Source organism: Vicia villosa, linkage group LG3 (assembly GCF_029867415.1).
Source record: "Vicia villosa cultivar HV-30 ecotype Madison, WI linkage group LG3, Vvil1.0, whole genome shotgun sequence".
Classification (NCBI taxonomy): domain Eukaryota; kingdom Viridiplantae; phylum Streptophyta; class Magnoliopsida; order Fabales; family Fabaceae; genus Vicia; species Vicia villosa.
This window is the reverse complement of record NC_081182.1, coordinates 203,123,096-203,150,778: the sequence shown is the minus strand read 5'-3', so window position 1 is coordinate 203,150,778 and position 27,683 is coordinate 203,123,096. Positions and strand designations below refer to the sequence as shown.

Here is a 27,683-nt window from a genome sequence, read left to right as displayed (position 1 = left end):
ACGTCTGTGTTCGATTATAAAGATGACATTGCAGAACCATTTTCTTGACCTGTAAAGAATACATTTCAATACATGAAATAAATTTCTTTTTTCCACCTAGATTTGATTTTGAAATAACAGTAGTAAATCTTAACTCATGGTAAATTTTTTCCCATGAGTGCTTTAGGAAACACATAATTCATAATATAGGATCCAAACGTGTATTATGGGGGCTTGCAACATTTTTCAAATTGTAAATTCCGAGCGCTCATGCTCGAAAGAGATTTAAAGCGCATATTTGTGAAAACTGGTGGCTTTGATGGAAAAAGAAGCTATGGCAACAATAATGTGCCAAAGACTCTTTCCAATTTTGATCTTTATAGTGTAAGTAGGTCAAGTTGTCTTCGTCAACTACAAAATAAAAGTACATCTGTAGGAGCTAGTAAGGGTAGTCAGGTCAAAAACCGGTTTAAATAATTTGATCAGTTAAAAACTCACATATGCTTGGCATTTCTTCATCTTGATTTTGAGCCACTTAGCAATGATTTATTGTTACTAATTAAACTCATGTCACCTTAACAATATACAACTCATGTATAGAAAACTAATTGTCTTTTAGGCCACTGCTTATATTACCTTCCTGAGCATAATGGTATTATAGTGAAAATAAACAAATGAAGTAAGCTAATAAAGTGACAGAAAATAAACGGGTTCATTTATAAATGATATGCCAGTGCTATGCAAACCTTGCTAAAACATGTCCAATATCAAATTTGTCATGAGGATCATTGTGATATACAAAGTCACATCAATGTTATTTACAACTAACTTATAAGTCATGTCTCTCTAATCAAAATATGCACATACAAATACAACTCATGAGTCATGAACAAGAAGTTGTAAAAATTAAAACATGATTATTCAAACGACACCTCCTCATAAACTGGAAAAAGTGTTTTAGGCACAAAAGTCACCCAAAGCTGCTTAGTTTGAATGAATAGGAATAACACTGCTCCTATAAGAAAACACTGCTCCTCTTTTTATTCACATGAAAATGGATCCTCTCTACTGCATCCAATGTTCTATGGTAAAGCAGTTGCTGCAAAATCAAATCTGACAGATGATTGTTGCTCGTCGTAGTTACTCCAGCAGTCATCTCCTTTCTGTATCAAAGAGGAAATTCAAACCAGAGATGCCATTCCTTCCATCTTGGTTCCAATCACGCAATAGGCCCCTGGTTGATCTGCAAACAGGCTAAACAATAAAAATATCTCAAAAAATGTTCCACACAACACAAAGACTAAGCCAACAAATCAGATAAATATAGTAGTAAACATCAACTTGATCTTGATGTGGTGTTGTTGTATGCCGATGCAAATATTGAAATTAACAAAGTTTATTGATGACATAATGCGAATATTGAAATAATAAAAAAGTATTTCTGCGAGTCACCCAGAGACATGAAATTTTATGATCAATCTTATGCAAACTAGCTTACAATAACATGCAGTCTTTAAACTTGTAGGAATACCATCTTGAAGGCTTGCTAGAGTGCTTACCGGTTCTGCAAGTGCAAAAGTTTCTTACACTTCCACAGTGCAAAATAGTTCAGCAGCCACCACAATGATCCCCATCTACTAGCTTTCTAACAATTACTTTAGAACTGTAAGGTAACTAGGAATTATAACCAAATATAAGAAACTAATTTAAGATACTCAAAGTGGCCACAAATTTATTTGGAATTCATGTGCCAAAGAGGGACAAAAGAAAAAACTCACTAAATTTATTGATGGCAAAATAACAAACAAGAGAGAAGCTCAAAAAACAAGTACAATTTTATTGATGGAAAGAAAAATGAGCATTCAAACATGCATGTAGGTAAAGGAGTAGTATTAAAATTTATCAAAGAGGAAACTTATACCTTAGATTCCAGTACTGCCATCTTGTTGCAAGTCTTCAATCGCACATGAAGCCCTTGGTCGATCTGCAAATAAGAGAGAGGTAGATTAAATTGAAAATAAAGAATATGCAATAAAATTTGGGTGGTGAACTGATAAACAACAAAACATAAAGTCTCAAAAATCAAAACATAATTAAGAACCAAATAACTTTCTTAAGCATTTTTATCTGCCATACATGACAAGCAAGGGTAGAAGGCTAATCACCTTAGAAACCTTTTTCAAAGAAAAAGTTCTAATATAGGTCAAGACAGTTAGATAGACATAATAGGTGGAAATGCATAAATGATATTCATTAGACTAATATAGTAAAGATGAATTTAACATTTACTGGATTTGGTTGCAGTCAGTGCATGTGAATTTGGCATCTAACAACAGCAAGATTGGGCAGAAGCACGGGTGACATAGAATGTAATGCAATGATTAAAAAATGAGTTAGCATTATAATATTAAATGATGAGTACATAATAAGAAAGACACACAAAAAAAGTACTTTAGAGACTCACCTAGAGATGAAACTTATGTGATCAATTCGTCGTCGATAATTATGGCAGGAATGTGAGCAATCTTACGCCACTCTTTCCCTCGCTTCCTCCGCAATGTTGCTACCAGTAATGGACAGCGAGTGATACTTAGTATTGAAAGAGAGTAAGGCAATCCTTTGGGCAAAGACTTGAGTTTGGGAGCGTTCACAATTTCAAGGTTTTTGAGAGATGTGAGATGTCGAAGCCACATCCCATCAATGCTTTTATCATTAAAACCACAAATGCATAATTTCACAAGCAATGCAGGTAGAAGTGGCCCCATCACCGTTTTTCCCGCACCATCGTCGTTAATTCCCAACACTGAAAGACAAGTGAGATGTTCCCAAGTTGGCTCAGTATTCCACATAATCCCTCCAATAGAGTTGCTGCTATCTTTGTGCAAGCCATCAATTACACTTGAAGGGAGGTTTTGAGGTGAATTTGGCTTCTTACAACAGCAAGATTGGGAAGAAGCAGGGGTGACACAAAACACAATTCTATGAGTAAAATAAATGGGTCAGTGTTATAATATTGTATTATGATGTTACCGTTGAAATTCACAATGATTGAGGATAACATAATATGAAAGAAACAAAAAGAGAAGTATTTGAAAGACTCACCCGAACAAGACTCATGTGATCAATTCGTCATTAATAACTATGGAGGGAATGTGAGCAATCTTACGCCACTCTTTCCCCCACTTTTTCCGCAAACTTGTTTCTAGTAATGGACAGCGAGTCACACTTAATACTGAAAGCGAGGAAGGAAATCCTTTCTTTGGCAATGACTTGAGTTTGGGAGCGTTAATAATCTCAAGGTTTTGAAGAGAAGTAAGATGTTGAAGCCACCTCTCACCAATGCTTCTATCAGTAAGACCACAAATGCATAGTTTCACAAGCGTTTTAGGTAGCAATGGCACCATCAGCATGTTCACCATATCATCGCCGTTAATTCGCAACTCCGAGAGACAAGTGAGATGTTCCCAAGTTGGCCCGGTATTCCACATAATCCCACCAACAAAGCCAACAGACAGTTTTCGTAAACTGCTAGGCAACTCATCTATGACAAAAGATTGAAGATTCGGTAGGTTATCAATTTCCATTACATGAAGGCCAAATAGACTGTTCATTGCTTCTGGCAGTGAATGAAGCTTCTCACACTTCCACAGTGCAATATAAACAAGGTTTGGAGTTGCCAATTCACCTGGGGGAAATGACTCCAGTTCATTACAATCCCATATTTTGAGGCTTCTAAGAAATGAGAGACTCTTTTCCGACTCGTCTTCTGCAATTAATATTGATTTCAGATTCATACAACCTTCAATAAACAGACTCTTGAGGACAGGGAGAGTGCCTAAGGTAAATGATATCATTGAATTACAACTATAAGATATTTTCAATTCCTCAAGCGATGTATAATTATGCAAGTTATCGTGAGGAAGGAATTCTAGATTCTCACAGTTGCTGATTATAAGAAGCTTCAAGGTTTTTGGTAAACCCTCTGTTGGGAACGACATCAGAGATGGAAAACCGTCTATGGTCAGCTGTTGAAGAGAGTTCAGAGGGAACATCAGTTGCCCAAATACATGATCAAATAATGGAATTGATTGCACCAATAAAGGACATTCTCTTAACTCAAGTTCAATTAAGGAAGGAAATCTGTCAATTATGTTTCCTACAATCAGTTTTGGGCACTTCCTTAGGGATAAAGTTTTTAGACTAGGAAACATTATAGGCGTACCTCCAATCAAGTCCCATTCCTCCCACTCTTCCATATTCTCAAAGTGTAGAATCTGCAAAGAGGGAAATGATTGAAACGAAGAATCACCACTTCCATAGAACTCAATACCAATTGTCTCCACTGAGTGCATCCCTTCAATAACGAGTTCTTTCAAATTTCCCAATTTTCCAAGGGGTGGAAGCCATAAACAATCATTACAATTCGAGATCCTTAAACACACCATGTTGCTAAATAAAGAATCACCTAACCAATTTGGAAAGCTGATTCCACCATAGCCTTTGATGGTGAGACTTTTCAAATTTGTTGAGGGTCGCAACTTTTCAAGTACAACACTTTGAATTTGTAAATCTAAAAAAGTACTACCAAGATCCCATTCCAAAGATAACTCGTCTATTTGTTCATTCTTCTTTATATTGGCTCGATCTACTTCAAAGGGGTCATTAACATTTTGTAGCTGTGAGATTGATAGTTTTCCATGTAGGTGGGGAAGTTTTCCTAGCTCTGCAATATTCAATCCACCATTCTGTTTGCTGACAACAAAGTCAGACAAAGTGTGGAGATTTTCTAGTTTGGCTATTTGTACGGGCATCTCTCTCAATGCGGTGTTACTAACATCAAGGTACTGCAGATTAATCAATTTTCCCATGTCCTTCGGCAATTCAGCGAGCCTTTTACAGCCTGCCAACAACAAGAACTGCAGATGGTAAAGCTTGCATGTTTCAGAAGGGAGCCTTTCGATATTAGTGTGAGAAAGATTTAAGTACCGCAGGTCTAACAAATTTCCAATAGAATTGGGAACCTTGGTGATACTCTTGTAGCTTGACAGAGACAACATGCGTAATTGTTTCATTTTTGGCAGCAAGTCATGTACTATCTTGTTGGATAGCAAACAAAGAGGAAGTTGTTCTTGTAATGGGAATGCTAAGAAGGTACGCAAACCTTCTAATCCGTATAATTTATCAAATTTGTCATATGAATCATATTTCCCTCTATTGTATGAGATATTATGCATCCTACCATCAAGGTTACGTTTGCCCATGCTGATACGGTATGAAGAATAATCATTTGAAGATGAAACCTCCGTAGCTAAATCATGGATGAAATTGTGCATTCCAAAGTTTCTTTCCTCATCACCAATAGACCGCCGATGTATCAATGACCTTGACACTAGTTCATCAAAGTATTCTTCTCCAACTTTTTCTTGATTTGTGGATGATGAATCTAGTAAGCCTGCTGCAATCCACAACTGAACTACCATATTTTTTTCTAAGATGGACTTCTTTGGAAAAATTGAACAATATTGAAAACACTGTTTTAAAGGATGAGAAAGAAAATTGTAGCTCAATTTGAGAGAAGCTAGCACCTCATAAGCTGTTTCCCAAGCGTGGCTTTCTAGCACATAATCCCAAACATCTGAGCTCCGTGAGATGCAAGGAAGAGCCCCATATTCTACAGCAGCTAATGGTAATCCATCACACTTTTTTGCAATTTTCCGGCCAATCTCTTCTCGCTTTTCTTTGTTAGGTGCGCTAATTTCTTTTGGATAATATACTTGATGGTAGTTGTGTGCTCCAAATGCATGTTCGGCTAGTAAAGACCAGCAATCTTCAACTTTCAAGGGTCTCATATAGTGAACAAAAACAAATGTTTTCATGGACATTGCAACTCTTTCATCTCTTGATGTTACAATGATCCTACTTCCTGTCTCCCCAGCATTCAAGATATCCATGAGTAATGTCCAATTGACAAATCTTGCATCCCACACACCATCCAATACCAGCAAAAAATTTGGGTAAATGGTGTTGATGTCACTTGTAGCATTACTCGTTGTTTTTGAAGTAATAGATCTAAGAATGTTTTTAAAAACACTGAAATCATTAACATCTTTTGAGAAATCTGCCCACAGTTTGAACTTAAATTTGGCCTTAACTTGAGGAAGATTGAAAAGGTGTTTAGCAAGGGCTGTTTTACCAATGCCTCCCATACCAACAATGGAAATCACTCTTGTTTTAGTATCACCATCACTACTAGACAACAAAAGATGTTTAAGTTTCTCAATATCAGCCTCTCTTCCATAAATAGAAGATTCATCTTCACCAAGTTGTTTTCCTGAATATAAGCCTTGTAATAGTTGACTTAAACCGTTCATTTTAGACTTAGTCACTGCAATGAAAAAAGATAAACCATAATCCATGTTGTGAATGAGATGGAAAGGAGTATCATACCGTAAAAAATCTCTTTGGTCAAGCAAATAGGCAACTTGAAAAACAGCACGTCTCAGCATATCCAGCGATTTGTTGTTAGCTTGGCAGGGGATGAGTTTCTTCTTAGCATAATAAAGTAGATCTTCAAGATTCACCAGTGTTTCCTTCACCTCTTTCAAGAATGGAGCTCTATGCATCTTCTTCCCGAATTTGTCGATAGGACCAATCTTTTCTAACAACAGCTTCACAGAGTTTGAGAGTGAGGCGAGTGTTTCTCTTTGAATGGCCTCCATTAGCTACTTTGTAAGAAGAAGAAGAAGAAGAAGAAGAAATGAAGAAAATCTTTCTTTCATTTTCATTTAAGCACCTCTTACCTTTCGCAGGTCAAACGGGGGTAGTTGGGGGACAAGATTGGCCACCTTGCATGCTGCCTTGAGTATAATAACAAGATACTAAATAAATAAAATAGTTTATTTTAATAAGAGGGGAAGAGAGAAAAATGCACACAAAGTTATCAAAAGCACCAAAGCTAAAGTAGCTGATCCCAACCCGAGTAGTTGGTAGTAGAAATGGCAAGATAATCCATACCCGCTAATTAGTTAGACTTTGTTAAATGTGAGTCTGGTCTATTAAAAATTAGAAAGTCTAAGTTTGATCTTGTGGCCTATTATAAACTTATTTTAGGTTTGAATTTGGCATTTTCGAATGTCGGTTTGGTCTATTAGCCTACATAAAAGTCTATTTTATTTTAACATTTTTTTTAAACAATAAAATTTGTATTAACATTTCAAATAACAGTTAATTACAAGAGGAAATCACTTGGATCCCAACAACTAACAAAACTATTACATCAAGATTCTAGCAAAACAGTGTGTACCATGTCATTAAAAGGTTGTTTTGTCAAATGGGACCATAAAAAGAAATAAGGAGTGCGTATTATAGAGACTAAAAAGTTGATTTTTTAAAATAGGGTGCAAAAGGTTAAGTATATTGAAATGAAGAGAGGGCAAAAATGCACTTAAGCCTTTAATTTTTTTTTAAAAAAATTTGTTTGATTTCTTTTACATTTGTACTTAAAAATTTGTTTGAATTCTTTTACATTCGTACAATTGGCATTGTAACTTATGGCGTTGACCTGACATTGTATGTATGACGCCATGTTGCAAAATATATACTACACCCGTTTTAAAATGACTGTTTTTTAAAGATTCTGCACAGAGTTTTGCTTTATCTATGTAAATATATATTTTTTGAATTCCACTATAATATATATTTTTTGAATTCCCCAGCAAAATATAATTTGAACACTGAATTTGAAGGTAAATAAATAAAAAATTACAGGGTTAACTTATACACTTACGAGGCAAAAGGCATAAAATTTTAACATTTTAAGGATCCAAATTTTTTTATTTTACATGAGATAAACCGAATCTCCTCTGTATTGCATAAATATTGTATATTTTAATCCTATATGTTTTTTTTATATGTTTTTTTTATAGAAGATTGAATTTCGGTGACTTTACAGTAACCTCTCTGTCTCACACTAGAAAAAATGTTTTAAAAACCGGACCGGTCATCGAACTGGTGAGGGTACTGGGTCACTGGTTTATCGGTCGAACCACTGGGTCACTGGTCGAACCGCACGACCAAACCGGATTAAACCGGATAACTCGGTTGAATAGACCTGTCATTATATAGATATAAAACCGGTCGAACCGGATGATTCAGTCTCTAAAAAAATATAACTAGCTTTCAAATTTTTTAAAAATATCATATCATAAATTCACAATTTTATAACTTAAATTCAAATTTTAAACAAAGGTATCACACATAATAAAATAGTAAAAAATTACAAAGTCTAATTGCAAACAAAGTCTAATTACAACATAATCTAATTGAATAGTTTATAACAAAATAACTCCAATGTGTACCAAATTTAATTCAAAATAGAATCCTCCTAAAAAGAAAATCAAATAAAATTCAATATGTTTATGCTATTTAACAAAATTTATTAGTAAAGATAACAAATAGACAATAAAGTTTTTAATTTGTCACTAACGAAAAAAACTATGCGAGAATGCTATTTAAGTAATACACAATTAAATATATTAAAAAAAGTTAAAAAAAAATTTTAAAAGAAATGTTAAAAAAAAAGTTTAAAAAAAAATATAAAAAAAAGTTTAAAAAAAAAATGCAATTAAACCGCCGGTTTTCTGGTTTTCCCGGTTTTTCCGGTTTTCCCGGTTTTGACCGATTTTCACCGGTTCCCACCGGTTTGATGGCATATCCGATCCAACTATTGAACCAGACCGATTACCTGGCCGGTTCCCGGTTCGACCGGTCCGACCGGCCGGTCCGGTCTGATTTTTAAAACACTGGAAAAAACACACTCTTTCTCATTCCATTTTCTACCTTTTTTTTTTTTTTTTTTCTATTTTCTCTTTCATCAAATACTCCTACAACAAAAGTCACATAAAGTCACCAAAATCAAAGTCAGTAAATCCTTCTCCGAAAATCAGCATACTTTCTAACAATTTCATTCATTCTTTAACATTTTTTTCTTTTAATTTATCTCTTTTCACTTTTTCTTTATCCCAAACAAAGTGAAAGTGGCGACTGTTAAAGTTATTATACTATAAGGGAGCGTGTGAGTTTGTCTTCTTTTGGTATTTCTTAGCATTTTTTTAGAAAAAGTTGAAATTAAAAAATACAAAAAATATGATGAGAGAGAAAGTTGGAGGTGAGAGAAAGAGAGAAAGGCATCCTGCATGCAGATGGCGCGTTAAAGGCATATCCTTACCCAAAAAATCAAAGAGACAGTTTTTCTTCTTTCTGAAGCTATTCTTCATTTTCTTCTTTTTACAAACAAAGTAACTAATAATGGAGGCCATCAAGAGAGAAAAACTCATGTCACTCTCAAATTCTGTGAAAAAGTTGTTAGAAAAGATTGTTTCTATTCAGCTGGTGGACACGTTCCGGATCAAGAATGTTAACGCTTCACTTTCGAAAACGGTGAAGGAAGCACTGGCGGATCTTCAAGATGTTCTTCATTATGCTAACAACAAACTCATCCCAAGTCAAGCTATCAACAAATTGCTGGATTTGCTGAGACGTGATCTTCTTCAAGTTTCCAATTTGCTTCGCCAAACTAATCTTTTACGGTATGCTACCGTACTTACTGCCAAGCACCTCAAATTTCATTCTCGTTTAACTTTCTCCATTCAACTCGTTAAGTCTAGAACTGTCAATTTAATTCGAATATTACATGGCCCAAGTTCACTTGGTGATGATGATTCTTCTATTTATGGAAGAGACTCTGATATTCAGAAACTTATACATCTTTTGTTATCTAGTAGTAGTGATGGTGATACTAAAACAAGAGTGATTTCCATTGTTGGTATGGGAGGGATTGGTAAAACAGCCCTTGCTAAACACCTTTACAATCTTCCTCTAGTTAATGACAAATTTCAGTTAAAACTATGGGCAGATTTCTCAAAAGACGTTGATGATTTGAGTGTTTTTGAAAACATTTTTAGATTTATTGCTTCAAAAACAACGAGTAATGGAACAACTGACATCAACACCGTCTACCCAAATTTTTTGCTAGTACTGGATGGTGTGTGGAATGCAAGATCTGTCAATTGGACATTACTTATGGATATCTTTAATGCTGGGGAAACAGGAAGTAGAGTCATCGTCACAACACGAGATGAGAGAGTTGCGCTATCCATGCAAACCTTTCTTTCTGTTCACTATCTGAGTCTCTTGAAAGTTGAAGATTGCTGGTCTTTACTTGCCCAACATGCATTTGGAGCACATAACTACCACCAACGATCCAATCTAGAAGAAATTGGCCGGAAAATTGCAAGAAAGTGTCATGGTTTACCATTAGCTGCAGTAGCACATGGGGCTCTTCTTCGCATCTGGTCGGACCCGTATGCTTGGAATTATGTGCTAGAAAGTCACGATCACGATACGACTTATGAGGTGCAAGCTTGTCTCGAATTGAGCTACAATTTTCTTTCTGATCCTTTAAAACAATGTTTTCAATATTGTTCAATTTTTCCAAAGAACTCCATCTTAGAAAAAAAGATGGTAGTTCAATTATGGATTGCAGTAGGCTTACTTGAATCATCGTCCACAGATGAAAAAGTTGGAGAAGAATACTTTGATGAACTAGTGTCAAGGTCGCTGATACATCGACGATCTATTAGTGACGAGGAGGGAAACTTTGGAATGCATAACTTCATCCATGATTTAGCTACAGATGTTCCATCTCTATACTGTATCAATATGGACAAACATAACCTAGATTTTAGGATGCATAATTTCTCATACAACAGAGGGACATATGACTCATATGACAAATTTGGTAAATTATACAGTTTAGAAGATTTGGGTACCTTCCTAGCATTCCCATTACAAGAACAACTGCCTCTTTCTTTGATATCCAACAAGATAGTACATGACTTGCAGCCAAAAATGAAACAATTACGCATGTTGTCTCTATCAAGCTATAAGAGTATCACCAAGGTTCCAAACTCTATTGGAAATTTGTTAGACCTGCGGTACTTAAATCTTTCTCACACTAGTATTGAAAGGCTGCCTTCTGAAACATGCAAGCTTTACCAGCTGCAGTTCTTGTTGTTGGCAGGCTGTAAAAGGCTCACTGAATTGCCGAAGGACATGGAAAAATTGATTAGTTTGCGCCACCTTGACATTAGTAACACTGCATTAAGAGAGATACCTGTACAAATAGCCAAACTAGAGAATCTCCACACTTTGTCTGACTTTGTTGTCAGCAAACATGATGGTGGATTAACTATCGCAGATCTAGGAAATCTTCCCCACCTACATGGAAAACTTTCAATCTCCCAGCTACAAAATATTAATGACCTCTTTGAAGTAGTTCGAGCCAATATAAAGATGAAAGAACAAATAGATGAGTTAGCTTTGGAATGGGATTGTGATGGTACTACTTTAGATCCACAAATTCAAAGTGTTGTACTTGAAAAGTTGCAACCTTCAACGAATTTGAAAAGTCTCACCATCAAAGGCTATGGTGGAATCAGCTTCCCAAATTGGTTAGGTGATTCTTTATTTAGCAACATGGTGCATTTAAGGATCTCGAATTGTAATGATTGTTTATGGCTTCCATCCCTTGGAAAATTGGGTAATTTGAAAGAGCTCATTATTGAAGGGATGCAATCAGTGGAGACAATTGGTATTGAGTTCTATGGAAGTGGTGATTTTTCATTTCAACCATTTCCTTCTTTGGAGAGTCTACACTTTGAGAATATGCAAGAGTGGAAGGAATGGGACTTGATTGGAGATACGACTACAACGTTTCCTAATCTAAAAACTTTGTCCCTAAGAAAGTGCCCGAAACTGATAGCCGGAAACATAACTGAAAATTTCCCCTTCTTAACTGAACTTGAGTTAAGAGAATGTCCTTTATTGGTGCAATCAATTCCATTATCTGATCATGTATTTGGGCAACTGATGTTCCCTCTGAATTCTCTTCAACAGCTGACCATAGACGGTTTTCCATCTCTGATGTCGTTCCCAACAGACGGTCTAGCAAAAACCTTGAAATTTCTGATAATTAGTAACTGTGAGAATCTAGAATTCCTTCCTCACGATAACTTGTATAATTATACATCGCTTGAGGAATTGAAAATATCTTATAGTTGTAATTCAATGATATCATTTACCTTAGGCACTCTCCCTGTCCTCAAGAGTCTGTTTATTGAAGGTTGTATGAATCTGAAATCGATATTAATTGGAGAAGACGAGTCGGAAAAGAGTCTCTCATTTCTTAGAAGCATCAAAATATGGGATTGTAATGAATTGGAGTCATTTACCCTAGGTGTGGAGACTCCAAACCTTGTTTATATTGCACTGTGGAAGTGTGAGAAGCTTCATTCACTGCCAGAAGCAATGAACAGTCTATCTGGCCTTCACGAAGTGGAAATTGATAACTTACCAAATCTTCAATCTTTTGTCATAGATGACTTACCTTGCAGTTTACGGAAACTGTCTGTTGGTTTTGTTGGTGGGATTATGTGGAATACTGGGCCAACTTGGGAACATCTCACTTGTCTCTCGGAGTTGCGAATTAACGGTGATGATACGGTAAACATGTTGATGGGGCCACTGCTACCTACATCGCTTGTGAAATTGTGCATTTGTGGTCTTAATGATACAAGCATTGATGAGAAGTGGCTTCAACATCTCACTTCTCTCCAAAACCTTGAGATTATTAACGCTCCCAAACTCAAGTCGTTGCCAAAGAGAGGACTTCCTTCCTCACTTTCAGTACTAAGTGTGACTCGTTGTCCATTACTAGAAGCAAGTTTTCAGACAAAGCGGGGGAAAGAGTGGCGTAAGATTGCTCACATTCCCTCCATAGTTATTAATGATGAATTGATCACATGAGTCTTGTTCGGGTGAGTCTTTCAAATATTTCTCTTTTTGTTTGTTTCATATTATTTTATCATCAATTATTGTGAATTTCAATAGTAACATCAAAATACAATATTATAACACTAACTCATTTATTTTAATCATAGAATTGTGTTTTGTGTCACCTCTGCTTCTTCCCAATCTTGCTGTTGTAAGAAGCCAAATTCACCTCAAAACCTGCCACCAGGTCCAGTAATTGCTTTTCTGTCCAGGAACAGATGAAAAGGAGAAAAGACCACTGACTCCAACTATGTTAGGTATTCTTTTTATCTATATGACTTCATATATATGTTATTGTGTTGTCTGTATCAAACTTCTTTACCATGGTTTAAGTTCTTCACTATTCTATTTGTCTAATACATATCACTTATTTATGCATTTTCACATTTTTGTGTGTATCTAACTGTCTTTAAATGGTGTTTTTTCCTTATGTTAGTCAATTAGAACTGTTTCCCTGTCATGTAGTTAAAGACATAGCTTCATATTGTAACCTTTTTCAGTTATGTTTAAAATTTATGTTACTTTGGCATGTCTTGTGTTGCGAAGGATATTTCAAAAGATGTTGGCTTATTCCTATAATTAATGTCGTCGACCATCTAAATTATTTGAGTCTTAAATTTGTCCCATTTTATCACATGAATAATGTTTTTCTGATATGGTGTTAATATGTTAACTCTGTCTATCATTTTATCTCTACATCGTTTGTAGATCTAGTAAGGGCTTCAAGTGTAATTAATGGCTTGCACAAAGATAGTAGCAACGGTATCTCTTTCTGTCAGGAGAAATAGCAATGTTGGCTGAAACAGAGAGGTACTCTTTCTGTCCCTAATCTATGTTAGCACTGTCATGCAAGAGAATTTTGTTAGCTCGGTTTAATTTTTTAATTTTTTATAATTTTTACTCTCTATCATGTTTCATATCTTTGGTTAATGTTTCTAACTGGTTATCTCTAAGTTTTAATGTAGATAAGTCGCTAGTTTCATCAATGGCTTGTAATTGAACATAAATCACGCATTTACTCGTGGTGAACTATTTTAATTTAAAATGACTCCTACTAGGCCTTTCAAAATGCAGTGTATCCCTTGAGTTTGTTCCTTTTGACCCTCATTGCATCAACAAAAGGAAGTGTGAAAGTTGTTTTTTATGCAAATTGAAAGTATTCTTTCATAAATCTGATCTTGATTTGAACTTTTTATATTGAAAAAGTGGCCACTGTTTTTGTTGCTATTAATTAAGCAACCAACAAGAGCATTGTTTTTTTACCCTTTTGATTTTGTAATAAACATAAATAAATGTGAACCATTTTTTATCACTTGGATGGACAGTCCATCCATATGAACAAAGAATCGTTCATGCATAAAGAGACAATATATCAATTAGTTCTCTAGTGAGTGAGGCTTACCTACTTGCATTGAAAAAGCCACTTTGTTTTTCTTGTAAACATATTCTTATTCTTGTGAAGTGAGGAACTTATGGCGAGTATTGTGACAGGAGTTCTTCTTTCGGCTTCGGTGGAGCTATTATTGGAAAAACATTATTTCAGTTGATTTCGTGAACTTTTCTTGGAGCAGAACGAAACTTGATGTTTCACTCTTAAAAAACCTAAACATAATACTGAAACCAAGATGGAAGCAGTGACATATCAGGTATAAATTCTCTTTGATAATCTTTAACACTACTTCTCCAACTCCACTTTATAATTGGGCTATTATTTACTCCGATAGCTCTTCTAGTTTTATTACAGGATTCAGAAAAGAAGATAATTGCTTGAGCAACTCCTACAAGCAACAATTATCTGTTAGTCCATTTTGCAGAAACTACTTTGCTGCATAGCACTGGATGCAGTAGAGGATCCTTACTCATGAAAATCAAAGAGGAGACGTGTTTTTCGTATAAGCTGTATTTTAATTTGATTTCTAATGCAATTAGTATTCTTGAAACTAAGCAACTTAGGGTGACTTTGAACACTATCAGTAATTTGTTCTTAAATTGTAATACGGCAATCAAAATAGTTTATATTATTGTTGGGTCATGAGGGAAGTTCATAATCATCACACCTGGCTTTTGACTATGGCTATGAATCTACCTTACTTATGTTGCTCAACATCCTGTGTTTCATCTAATGGAAAACTCCTACTCTCACTTCTTCCAAGTGTGAGTCAACCAATTTATTTGGGTATGCTTCCTCTCAAATTGAAGCTTTTTGTTCCATCTATTTTTAAAGTTTTAATTACTAAAATCTACTTTTTATTTTGAAAAAGTTGTTTAGAAACAGGTGGTGATTGTATAGCCATAAAATCTAAAATGAAACAAGAGAAGAAAGTGATACAAATGGCATCACTGTTACACTGCCTAGGAGGATCCGTTGACCAATGTGAAACCAACTCTCCCTATTTCCTATACTGCATGGGACAGTCAGTACACAAGAATATAAAATTAGCACCACTGTCCCCTGGACTACTTTTACTTCTTTATTGTTCATCTTTTCTTTATTAAAAACACAAGTGGAAACAAATTCAAAGTACTATAAGTGATAGCAGGGATTTTTTGTGGAAAGTGGAAACTAAGCGTGTATGTTCCAACATAACTTTGTTGTAATATTTAATTACTACCACTAAGCGTTTGAGCCGCTTGCCAAAATAATTGAAGAGAGAGAATCAGAATTTTGTTGTGATTTCTTTCTTCTCAAGCTATTCTTTTTCTTCTTTCTTACAAACTAAGAAACTAATGGAGGGTATTCAATTTCAGAGAGAAAATCTGCTGTTCCTTGCAAATTCTGTGAAGCTGTTGTTAGAAAACTATGTTTTTACTGAGTTCGGCGATAACTCCAGGTATGACTTTTCATTTTTGAAGAAAACATTGTTGGATGTTCAAGATGTTCTACTTTGTCATGATCTGGAGAAACTCATCCCTATTCCAGCTGTCAATCTATCGCTGGATTCGCTCAGATATGCTGTCTTTCATCTTGCTACTTTCTTTGACAAATTTGACTTTTCATTGAGGTATGATACCCCACATAATATTAATCTGCTCAAAAATCTTGTTCGTTTAAATCATGAAATTGATGTGATTAATTATAAAACGAAAAGATTAATTGAAATATCACTGGGCTTGAGTTCAGGAGAACAACTAGCTGAATTAAGTCTTTCCAATTCTAATTTGGATGCTGATTCTTCTATTTATGGAAGAGACGCTGATATTCAGAAACTTAAAGATATGTTGTTGTCTAGTGATAGTAAAATAAGAGTGATTTCCATTGTTGGTATGGGAGGGATTGGTAAAACAGCCCTTGCCAAACACCTTTACAATCATCCTCAAGTTAACGACAAATTTGAGTTAAGAGTATGGGCAGATTTCTCAGAGCATGTTGATGAGTTCTCAAATTATGGGCAGATTTTTAAAACCATTCGTGAATCTATTACTTCACAAACAACCAGAAATGATACAACTGACGTCACTGCCATTAACCCAAAAAAATTGATAGTACTTGATGGTGTGTGGATCGCGAGACTTGTCAATTTGACAACCTTTCTGATGGATAACTTTAATGCTTGGGAAACAGGAAGTAGGATCATTGTCACAACACGAGATGAAAGAATTGCAATATCCATGCAACCCTTTCTTTTTGTCCACTATTTGAGACCTTTGGAAGTTGAAGATTGTTGGTCCTTATTTTCCAAATATGCATTTGGACCATGTCACAACCGACAACAATCCCATCTAGAAGAAATCGGTAGGGAAATTGCTAAAAAGTGTTATGGATTACCATTAGCTGCAGTAGCACATGGGCCTCTTCTTCGCATCTTATTGTTTCAAGAAGACTGGAATTATGTGCAGGAAAGTAATGTTCGGGATGTAGATTATGAGGTGCACGCTTCTCTCGAATTGAGCTACAATTTTCTTTCTTATCCTTTAAAACAATGTTTTCAATATTGTTCAATTTTTCCAAAGAAATCCATCTTAGAAAAAAAGATGGTAGTTCAGTTGTGGATTGCAGCAGGCTTACTTCAACCATCGTCCACAGATCAGGAAAAAGTTGGAGAAGAATACTTTGATGAGCTAGTGTCAAAGTCGTTGATACATCAGCGATCTATTGGTGATGATGAGGAAAGAAACTTTGAAATGCACAACTTAATCCATGATATGGCTACAGAGGTTTCATCTCCATACTATATCCATATGGACAAACATAATCTACATGATAGGGTGCATACCTTATCATACAATAGAGAGGCATATGATTCATATGATAAATTTTTTAAATTATACGAATTAAAAGGCCTGAGTACTTTTGTGGCATTACCATTACAAGAACAATTTCCTCTTTGTTTGTTATCAAATAAGGTAGTGCATGACTTGCTGCCAACAATGAAACAATTACGCATGTTATCTCTGTCAAGCTACAGAAGTATCACCAAGGTTCCCAACTCTATTGGAAATTTGTTACACATGCGGTACCTAAATCTTTCTCACACTAATATTGAGAGTCTGCCTTCAGAAATATGCAAGCTTTACAATCTGCAATTCTTGTTGTTGGCGGGCTGTAAAAGGTTCACTGAATTGCCGGAGGACATGGGCAAATTGGTTAATCTGCGCTACCTTGACGTTAGTAACACCGCATTGAGGGAGATGCCTGTACAAATAGCACAACTAAAAAATCTCCACACTTTGTCTGACTTTGTTGTCAGCAAACATAATGGTGGATTGAATATTGCACAGCTAGGAAAATTTCTCTACCTACATGGAAAACTTTCAATCTCACAGCTACAAAATGTTAATGACCCCTTTGAAGTAGACCGAGCAAATATAAAGATGAAAGAACAAATAGATGAGTTAGCTTTGGAATGGGATTGTGATGGTACTACTTTAGATTCACAAATTCAAAGTGATGTGCTTGAAAAGTTACGACCCTCAACAAATTTGAAAAGTCTCACCATCAAAGGCTATGGTGGAATCAACTTCCCCAATTGGTTAGGTGATTCTTTGTTTAGCAACATGGTGCATTTAAGGATCTCGAATTGTAATGATTGTTTATGGCTTCCATCCCTTGGAAAATTGGGTAATCTGAAAGAACTCGTTATTGAAGGGATGCAATCAGTGGAGACAATTGGTATTGAGTTCTATGGAAGTGGTGATTCTTCATTTAAACCATTTCCCTCTTTGGAGAGTCTACACTTTGAGAATATACAAGAGTGGAAGGAATGGGACTTGATTGGAGATACAGCGGCTACAATGTTTCCTAATCTAAAAACTTTATCGCTAAGAAAGTGCCCGAAACTGATAGCCGGAAACATAACTGAAAAATTTCCTTTCTTAACTGAACTCGAGTTAAGAGAATGTCCTTTACTGGTGCAATCAATGCCATTATCTGATCATGTATTCAGGAAACTGATGTTCCCTTTGAATCTTCTTCAACAACTGACCATAGACGGCATTCCATCTTCAATGTCTTTTCCAACAAATGGTCTACCAAAAACCTTGAAATTACTGATAATCAATAACTGTGAAAATCTAGAGTTCCTTCCTCTTGAATACTTGTGCAATTACACATCGCTTGAAGAATTGAAAATATCTTATAGCTGCAATTCAATGACATCATTTACCTTGGGTGCTCTCCCTGTTCTCAAGAGTCTTTTCATTGAGGGTTGTAACAATCTGAAATCAATATCAATTGCAGAAGATGTGTCACTAAAGAGTCTCTCGTTTCTTAGAAGCATCAAAATATGGGATTGTAATGAATTGGAGTCATTTACCCTAGGTGGATTGGCCACTCCAAATCTTCGCTATATTGCACTATGGAAGTGTGAGAAGCTTCATTCATTACCAGAAGCAATGAACAGTCTAGCTGGCCTTCGAGAAATGGAAATTGATAATCTACCAAACCTTCAATCTTTAGTTATAGATGAGTTGCCTAGTAGTTTACAGAAACTGTCTGTTGGCTCTGTCGGTGGGATTATGTGGAATACTGAGCCAAGTTGGGAACATCTCACTTGTCTTTCAGTGTTGCGAATTAACGGTGATGATACGGTGAACATGTTGATGGGGCCACTGCTACCTACATCGCTTGTGAAACTGTGCATTTGTGGTCTTGATGATACAAGCATTGATGAGAAGTGGCTTCAGCATCTCACTTCTCTTCAAAACCTTGAGATTATTAACGCACCCAAACTCAAGTCGTTGCCAAAGAAAGGATTTCCTTCCTCACTTTCAGTACTAAGTGTGACTCGCTGTCCATTACTAGAAGCAAGTTTGCTGAAAAAGCGGGGGAAAGAGTGGCGTAAGATTGCTCACATTCCCTCCATAGTTATTAATGATGAATTGATCACATGAGTCTTGTTCGGGTGAGTCTTTCAAATATTTCTCTTTTTGTTTCTTTCATATTATTTTATCATCAATTATTGTGAATTTCAATAGTAACATCAAAATACAATATTATAACACTAACTCATTTATTTTAATCATAGAACTACATTTTGTGTCACCCCTGCTTCTTCCCTATCTTGCTGTTGTAAGAAGCCAAATTCACCTCAAAACCTGCCACACTGTCCAGGAACAGATGAAAAGGAGAAAACACTACTGACTCCAAATATGTTAGGTATTCTTTTTATCTATATGAATTCATATATATGTTAATGCGTTGTCTGTATCAAACTTCTTTACCATGGTTTAAATTCTTCACTATTCTATTTGTCTAATACATATCATTAATTTATGCATTTTCACATTTTTGTGTGTATCTAACTGTCTTTAACTGGTGTTTTTTCCTTATGTTAGTCCATTAGAACCTTTTCCCTGTCATGTAGTTAAAGACATAGCTTCTTATTGTGCGAAGGATATTTCAAAAGATGTTGGCTTATTCCTATAATTAATGTCGGCGACCATCTAAGTTATTTGAGTCTTAAATTTGTCTCATTTTATCACATGAATAGTGTTTTTCTGATATGGTGTTCATATGTTAACTCTGTTTATCATTTTATGTCTACATCGTTTGTAGATCCAGCAACAATATCTCTTTCTGTCAGGAGCGGATGGGAAGAAGAAATAGCAATGTTTGCTAAAACAAAGAGGTACGCTTTCTGTCCCTAATCAATGTTAGCTCTGTCATGCAAGGGACTTTCGTTGAATCCTGAAGTGCTTTTCTTCCTAACACAACTATTATATAGTTATTGTTCATGGTGTTGTCTGTCCTGTGGATTTATATAGTGTTGGCATCAATTGTGTTGGAAGGAGCTTGTTAATGATGCCACTCAAAATTGCTTCAGTTAATGTTGTGGACTATCAAACTTAATTTAGTCCCTCTCTGACACATGAATTTCAAATAAATTTGTAGCGACCTTGGAAATCTTCTTAGTTTCATATCTTTGGTTATAGTTTCTAATTGGTTAGCTCGTAATTGAACCTAAATCATACATTTACTCGGTAAACTATTTTCATTTCAATGACCCCTACTGGGCCTTTCAAAATGCAGTGTATTCCTTGAGTTTCTTCTTTTTTGAGCCTCATGGCATCACCAAAAGGAAGTGTGAAAATTGTTCTTTTATGCAAATTGAAAGTACATTACCCATCAAGCATGCTAGATAGTTGATGTGTTTTCATTTTTGCTCATTTTTTACATATATGGTCGAAACTAGTGTTTGTTGTATGCAATTCATGACATGCTTTCTATTCTGTTCATGTTCTTTCTGCATGTATTAAATTACTTTATGCTGCTATAAAGATAAAATATTTTATTTAAGCATCACAGGGTTACTAGGAGTCCAGGATACAGGATTTCACTGCAGCTACCACATTCAGAACATGCAGAAATTATCAAACTGTGGCCTAACTCGCTATGAAGATTGAATTGTGTGTTATCGTTAGGCTGATACGGTGAGTTTTAGTCATTGAGCAAACATTGTAGTCCCTTAGTAAACATTGATTATCTCCATTGTAGTCCCTTAGTAAACATTGATTATCTCCATTGATTATCTCCATTGTTCTGTTATAAATGAAAACCACAAGTCTTGACAGTGTCTCTATTATGTTTATTTTAGGTTCGTATATGCTTAACTGGAGAGGTAGATTTGTCCAACAGTTTCTCCACAAATCTGAACTTTGTCACAATAACAAACTTTAACTGATTTTTGGCGAATTCATTTGCAAATTAATCGTCAACTTCTTATTTGGGGAGTATTCTGGCCTTTTGTAAAAGAGAGATCGCCGACAGGAAAAACAGAAATCACTGTGGGCAGCAGGGGAGGAGGAGAGAAGATTTTGATGTGTGGGTTTATAACATTGAAGTTTGAGTAGTTTTCTTCAGACATTTCTTTTGCAAAGGATGTTTGAGCCAACACTGTCCCTGTGTCCTGTGATTTGAATGCAATGTATGCCTTTGTAACTATATCTGTCCATAATAAAACTAGAGTTTGACTTAATTCTTCTCTACAAAACTAGCTTAAAAAGTAAAAGCTGTTTCTCTATAAATTCTTTTTAATTTCTATCTATAATTAATGTAGGACTTCAAATTTTTCCAATACAGCTCTCACCATAGTACTATTGGCATAAGAGAAATTTCACAAAACAATTATAACATTCAATTTTCTCCCAATAAACTTGGAAATGATGTGGCGTATGAACTACCACTTTTTCATTTTATGTTGTTGGAGTACTAAGATGTCAGGGTTTCATTCAGTGTAAAGGAAAACATAACAGTATTGAGAATTGATTTCTGACCATTTCAAAACACTTCACCATGTTGGACCAATTTTTTCCACTGAACTAGCTGCGGAACCGAAAGCTGCTCTGCATGTTGTTGATCAGATATTTCTGCAAACTCCTCAGCCTAGTCTAGGTGCTACAATATTGTTGATGCTGTTGAGGATACCTGCATATTGTTGGAGCAGAGAAAAATTCCAATATGATTATCATTTGACTACTAGATTTTTTTAAAAATGGTAGTGCAAAATCTCAGGCAAACTACATTGATATGAATAACATTGACATATAAACTAATCTGCTCAGCATGATAAACCACGGCAATAATTGTTACCTATTCGAAATATATCTTTATTCTAGAGCACTCAACTATTGTTTAAAAGGTTAGTTGTACATGACAGTGAAATCTACTTTGTTAGACTTACATGTATCTAAAATGCTAGATGGATTCATACTTTCATTTACATTTTCATACACTAGCCATGGAAACCAATTCACAGTCTTCCATATGACAATGCCATGGGAAACAATACATCCAAACTATCCAAGTGAAAAATCTTTGTCATCGGCAATTAATTTTTGAAATTAAGTTGATCGATCACAACTTGAAAGAAGGATCTCAAATTTACACTGTAAAAAACTTTTGTACCAAATATGCTTCTACTTAATCTTTCAAACATAAGTAGAAACCCTCCTGTCACTCTCAAATTCTGTGAAGCTGCTGATACAAAAGATTGTTTCTATAGACAACTTCCGGAAGACGAAGGTTGATGTTTCACTCTTGACAAACCTGAAGAGAACGCTGGTGGATCTTGAAGATGTACTTTACTATGCTAACAACAAACTCGTCACTACTCAAGCTAACAACAAATTGCTAAATTTCTTGATGCGTGCTATTTTTCAAGTTGCCAATTTGCTTGACGAAAGTCATTCTTTGCGGTATGATCATAATCAGAACAAAACTCATTCTCGTTTAACTTTTTTCATTGCACTAAGTCTAAAACGGGAAATTTAATTCAAATATTACATGGCTTAAGTTCAAGAAAACAACTTGGTTATGAATCTATTATATATGGAAGAGACACTGATATTGAGAAACTTAAGCATCTTTTGTTGTCTAGTAGTAGTGATGGTGATACTAAAACAAGAGTCATTTCTATTGTCGGTATGGGAGGGATTGGTAAAACAACTCCCGCAAACACCTTTACAATCATCCTCAAGTTAATGGCAAATTTGAGTTAAAAGTATGGGCAGATTTCTCAAATGATGATGATGATGTGAATAGGAATTAGTTTAAATGTAATTATTTAGTGTAATTACCGATATAGTCCTGTAACCTTTATATATACGAGAAATAATAATGATAAAAGTATCAAGCCAAGAATTGTTGACATGGTATCAGTAGGTTTTCGATCAAACCTGTGAGTTTTAGGTTAATCTTGGCTTTATTCAGCGACACCCCGCTGGGTCGCTCTTGAAATCGTCTCGGTAGATCTCGTTTCTCGGTAATTGAAATCATCTCGGTTCTCGGTAATCTCTTCCAAGATTGCGATTCTAATCTCGGGTGCTTACAAATCGTGTTTGCTTTGATCATGTTATCGTATCGGTGTCGACAAATATTCTGAATTAGGGTTTTGACTCGGTGTCGGCAAGTATTCTGAATTAGGGTTTTGACTTGGTGTCGGCGAGTATCCTGAATGCGGGTGTTGTTTTGGTGTCGGCAAGTATTTTCTCCAGTGTTCCGCTGGTGTTTCTTGTTTCACGTTAACAAAATTGTTACGCTAACAAAATTGTTCTTAAGTCATCTCTGATATTATGGCTTCCGAAGAAGAGATAGATCATATTTGTGTTCGTTTTACCGGAAAGAATTATCTTGTTTGGGAATTTCAATTTCGGATGTATGTCAAAGGGAAATGATTATGGAGTCACTTGGACGATGTCTCTTTGGCACCGTTAGAGACAACTGACTTAGATGCATGGGAAATAGAAGATGCTCAGATTATCACTTGGATTCTTGGTACTATTGATCCTCACATGATTAATAATTTGCGATCTTTTTCCACTGCCCAAGAAATGTGGAACTACTTGAAGCGTATCTATAACCTAGACAATTCGGCCAAACGTTTTCAATTGGAGCTAGACATTGCCAATTACAAACAAGGCAATTTGTCTGTTCAAAAATATTATTCTGGTTTTTTGAATTTGTGGACAAAACACTCTGCGATTATACATGTTGATGTTCCCAAGAGTTCTCTCGCAGATGTCTAAGAGGTCTATAATACTTGTAGGCGAGATCAATTTCTCATGAAGCTTCGTGCAGAATTTGAGGTTGTCAGAGGTGCTTTGCCGAATAGGAATCCTGTTCCCTCTTTAGATACATGTGTTGGTGAACTTCTCAGAGAGGAACAACGTCTTGCTACTCAAGGATTCATGTCTCACGATGTTGTCAGTTCTGAGTCTGCTATGTTTGCATATGCTCCTCAGAGTAGAGGTAAAGGTCGTGATATTCGACATGTCCAATGTTTCTCTTGCAAACAATTTGGACATTTTGCTCAGAGTTGCAGTAAGAAGTTTTGTAATTATTGCAAGCAGCGGGGCCATATTATCTTTGATTGTCCCACCCGTCCTCCACGATCAGCACAACGTTCGGTGCAAGCATTTCCTGCTAGTACAAGCTCTGCAGTTGGTCCTTCCATCACCAATCCATCTAATGGTGGTGCTCTCCAACCTGAAATAATCCAACAAATGGTACTTTCCGCTCTTTCAACCTTGGGAATTCAGGGTAAGTCTTCGAATGTTTCATACCCGTGATTTCTTAATTCTGGTGCATCCAATCACATGACAGCCTCTTCTGAATACTTGCACAATTTACATTCTTACCATGGTAATCAGAAAATTCAAATTGCGGATAATAATGCTCTCTCTATCACGAATGTTGGTGACCTCAACTCTGATTTTCGGGATGTGTTTGTAGCACCTGTATTTGCTTCCAATTTATTATCTGTTGGTCAATTGGTTGATAATAATTGTAATGTAAATTTTTCTCGTGATGGTTGCCTTATGCAGGAACAGGTGTCGGGGAAGGTGGTTGCGAAGGGGCCTAAAATGGGAAGACTGTTTCAACTTCAGTTTATTTCTAGTCATTTATCTCTTGTTTGTAATGATGTCTAGAATTCTGATGAGGATTGGCATAGAAAATTGGGTCATCCTAACTCTGCTATTTTATCTCATTTATTTAAAAATGGTTTATTGAGAAATAAAAATGTTGTTTCTAATGCCTCTCTTTCATGTTCTGTTTGCAAATTAGCTAAAAGTAAAACACTTCCTTTTCTGTCTGGTGCTTATCGGGCTTCCTCTTGTTTTGGAATGATTCATAGTGATGTATGGGGTATGTCTCCTATAGTTTCTCATGCTCGCTATAAATATTTTGTCACATTTATTGATGATTATAGTCGTTTTACTTGGATATATTTTCTTCGGTCTAAATCTGAAGTGTTTTCTATGTTTAAGAAATTTCTGACATATGTTGAAACTCAATTTTATGAAAATGTTAAAAAATTTCGCTCTGATTCTGGTGGTGAGTACATGTCTCGTGAGTTTCAAGAATTTCTTCAACAAAAAGGCATTTTGTCTCAACGATCTTGTCCCAATACCCCCCAACAAAATGGGATGGCAGAACACAAGAATCGTCATTTGCTTGATGTGACCCGCACTTTACTTCTTCAAGCTTCTGTACCACCCCGATTTTGGGTGGAGGCTCTTTCCACAACTGTCTTCTTGATTAATCTTCTTCCTTCTACGGTTATTGATCTCAATTCTCCTTTTTTTCGTCTTTTTAAAATTCAGCCTAATTATAATGATTTACATACTTTTGGATGTGTTGGTTTTGTTCACTTACCTCCATTTGAAAGGCATGAGCTTGGAGCGCAATCTGTTCAATGTGCGTTTATGGGGTATAGTCACTCTCATAATGGATTTGTGTGTTATGATGTAACTAACCATCGTTTTCGCATTTCTAGGAATGTGACATTTTTTGATAATCAGTTCATGTTTCCATGTGTTTCTGCTATCATGAATGATATTGTTACTCTTCCTAAGTTTTCTATTATGCCTCAATCTATAGAACGCTATAAACCAGGTCATGTATATGTCAGAAAACACAAACAGAAGGTTCCCACACCCCTTCCCGACGCTGAACCGCCACCTGATCCTGTAACGGTTGAACCACGACGTTCTGGTCGAATATCTCGAGCACCAGATAGATATTCACCAAACATGTATGATTCCTCACATACTTCTCTGACTGCCACACTCTCTAGCATATCTATTCCTACTTTCTATTCACAGGCTGTTAAAGATGTACGTTGGATAAAAGCACTGAATGAGGACCTTCAAGCTCTTCAAGAGAATTTCACATGGGATATGGTCTCTTGTCCTCCTGATGTTAAACCCATTGGCTGCAAATGGATGTATTTTGTGAAATTGAATTCTGATGGGTCCCTCAACCGTTTCAAGGCTCGCTTGATTGCCTTAGCAAACAAGCAGGAATATGAAATTGATTATGATGAGACATTTGCACCGGTTGCTAAAATGACATCTGTTCGTACGGTACTCTCTATAGTTGCTTCTAACGGGTGGGCTCTTCATCAATTAGATGTGAAAAATGCTTTTCTTCATGGTGACCTAGCGGAAGATATTTATATGACTCCTCCTCAAGGTTTATTTCCGTCATCTAAGGGTGTGTGCAAGCTCAAACGCTCCTTATACGGTTTGAAACAAGCGCCTAGAGCATGGTATGAAAAATTTCGCTCCACTCTACTTGGGTTTTCCTTTACTCAGAGTCAGTACGATTCTTCTCTATTTATTCATAGAATATCTACTAGAATTGTCCTACTTCTTCTGTATGTTGATGATATGATTATTACTGGTTCTGATCATGCTTCCATTCAAAGCCTTAAACAGCAGTTACAAGCAGCGTTTCATATGAAAGATCTTGGTAATTTGCATTATTTTCTTGGTCTTGAGGTTCATTCTATATCCAAGGGCATATTCCTCCATCAACACAAGTATGCCACAAATTTAATTTCTATGGCTGGTCTGCAATCGGCTAATCCAGTGGATACTCCTCTTGAGGTTAATGTTAAATATCATCGTGATGATGGTGATCTGCTGCATGATCCTTTATTGTATCGTCAACTCGTGGGTAGCCTTAATTACTTGACTATTACTCTCCCTGACATATCATTTGCTGTTCAACAAGTAAATCAAATCATGCACTCTCCTCGCCACCTTCACTTGGCAGCAGTTCGTCGTATAATTCGTTACTTGAAGGGAAGCTCTCATCATGGTTTATTCTTTCCTACCGGAGTTCCTTCCAAATTGAGTTTTTATAGTGATGCCGATTGGGTAGGGTGCCCTGATACTCGACGATCTATCACTGGTTGGTGCATGTTTCTTGGCTCTTCATTGATCTCATGGAAAAGTAAGAAACAAGCGAGAGTCTCTAAATCTTCTACTGAATCTGAGTACCGTGCCATGTCTGCTACTTGTTTTGAAATAATTTGGCTTCGTGGTCTTTTGGCTGAACTTGGATTTCCTCAAATAGAGCCAACTTCACTTTATGCTGACAATACAAGTGCCATCTAAATTGTTGTGAATCCTGTTTTTCATGAACGCACCAAACATATTGAAGTTGATTGTCACTCAATCCGTGACGCTTATGATGACAGAATAATATCACTTCCTCATGTCAGTACTCAGTTGCAGATTGCAGATATTCTTACCAAGGTTGTTCCGCGTCCACGTCATCGTTTCTTGTTAGCAAATTGATGCTCATTGACAAGCAGCATCAATTTGAGGGGGGGGTGTGAATAGGAATTAGTTTAAATGTAATTATTTAGTGTAATTACCGATATAGCCCTGTAACCTTTATATATACGAGAAATAATAATGAGAAAAGTATCAAGCCAAGAATTGTTGACAGATAATTTCAGTGTTTTTGAAAACGTTCTTGAATCTATTACTTCACAAACAACCATTTATGATACAACTGAAATCAAGACCTTTTACCCAAACTTTTTACTGGTATTGGATGGTGTGTGGGATGCGAGATTTGTCAA

General features: G+C 35.9%; 2 protein-coding genes across 11 annotated transcripts; one reads left to right on the top strand and one right to left on the bottom strand.

The window, feature by feature from the left end:
* Window positions 1-665: 665 nt before the first annotated feature.
* Window positions 666-6,823, bottom strand: LOC131593334 (putative disease resistance RPP13-like protein 1). 8 transcript variants are annotated; one of them, XR_009280896.1, is made up of 6 exons: window positions 3,082-6,823; window positions 2,444-2,958; window positions 2,269-2,305; window positions 1,901-1,963; window positions 1,539-1,642; window positions 666-1,233 (listed from the first exon to the last, which is right to left on the bottom strand). XR_009280896.1 is itself a non-coding variant. In XM_058865803.1 (2 exons), exon 1 carries the CDS (start codon window positions 6,696-6,698, stop codon window positions 3,093-3,095), a length of 3,606 nt encoding a protein of 1,201 aa, XP_058721786.1. In that variant the 5' UTR covers window positions 6,699-6,823; the 3' UTR covers window positions 1,972-2,958; window positions 3,082-3,092. The 8 variants fall into 8 exon arrangements, 1 of the variants encoding a protein (XP_058721786.1); XR_009280897.1 differs by having other exon boundaries at window positions 1,539-1,653; window positions 2,269-2,958; XR_009280895.1 differs by having other exon boundaries at window positions 2,269-2,958.
* Window positions 6,824-9,198: 2,375 nt separating this feature from the next.
* Window positions 9,199-21,825, top strand: LOC131593335 (putative disease resistance protein At3g14460). 3 transcript variants are annotated; one of them, XM_058865804.1, is made up of 8 exons: window positions 12,983-13,127; window positions 13,579-13,680; window positions 14,362-14,516; window positions 14,615-19,211; window positions 19,335-19,465; window positions 19,865-19,937; window positions 20,615-20,739; window positions 20,904-21,825. In XM_058865804.1, the coding sequence occupies exon 4, from the start codon at window positions 15,598-15,600 to the stop codon at window positions 19,198-19,200; it is 3,603 nt and encodes a 1,200-aa protein (XP_058721787.1). In that variant the 5' UTR covers window positions 12,983-13,127; window positions 13,579-13,680; window positions 14,362-14,516; window positions 14,615-15,597; the 3' UTR covers window positions 19,201-19,211; window positions 19,335-19,465; window positions 19,865-19,937; window positions 20,615-20,739; window positions 20,904-21,825. The 3 variants fall into 3 exon arrangements, with proteins under 3 accessions (XP_058721788.1, XP_058721789.1, XP_058721787.1); XM_058865805.1 differs by lacking the exons at window positions 19,335-19,465; window positions 19,865-19,937; window positions 20,615-20,739; window positions 20,904-21,825 and adding an exon at window positions 9,199-12,854 and having other exon boundaries at window positions 12,978-13,127; window positions 14,615-15,592; XM_058865806.1 differs by lacking the exons at window positions 13,579-13,680; window positions 14,362-14,516; window positions 14,615-19,211; ... (2 more) ...; window positions 20,615-20,739; window positions 20,904-21,825 and adding an exon at window positions 9,199-12,854 and having other exon boundaries at window positions 12,978-13,300.
* Window positions 21,826-27,683: the final 5,858 nt, after the last annotated feature.

What these genes read in the sequence shown, in the direction of transcription:
- LOC131593334 (XM_058865803.1), bottom strand. Translation starts at nt 6,698, where the DNA reads ATGGAGGCCATTCAAAGAGAAACACTCGCCTCACTCTCAAACTCTGTG.
- LOC131593335 (XM_058865804.1), top strand. Translation starts at nt 15,598, where the DNA reads ATGGAGGGTATTCAATTTCAGAGAGAAAATCTGCTGTTCCTTGCAAAT.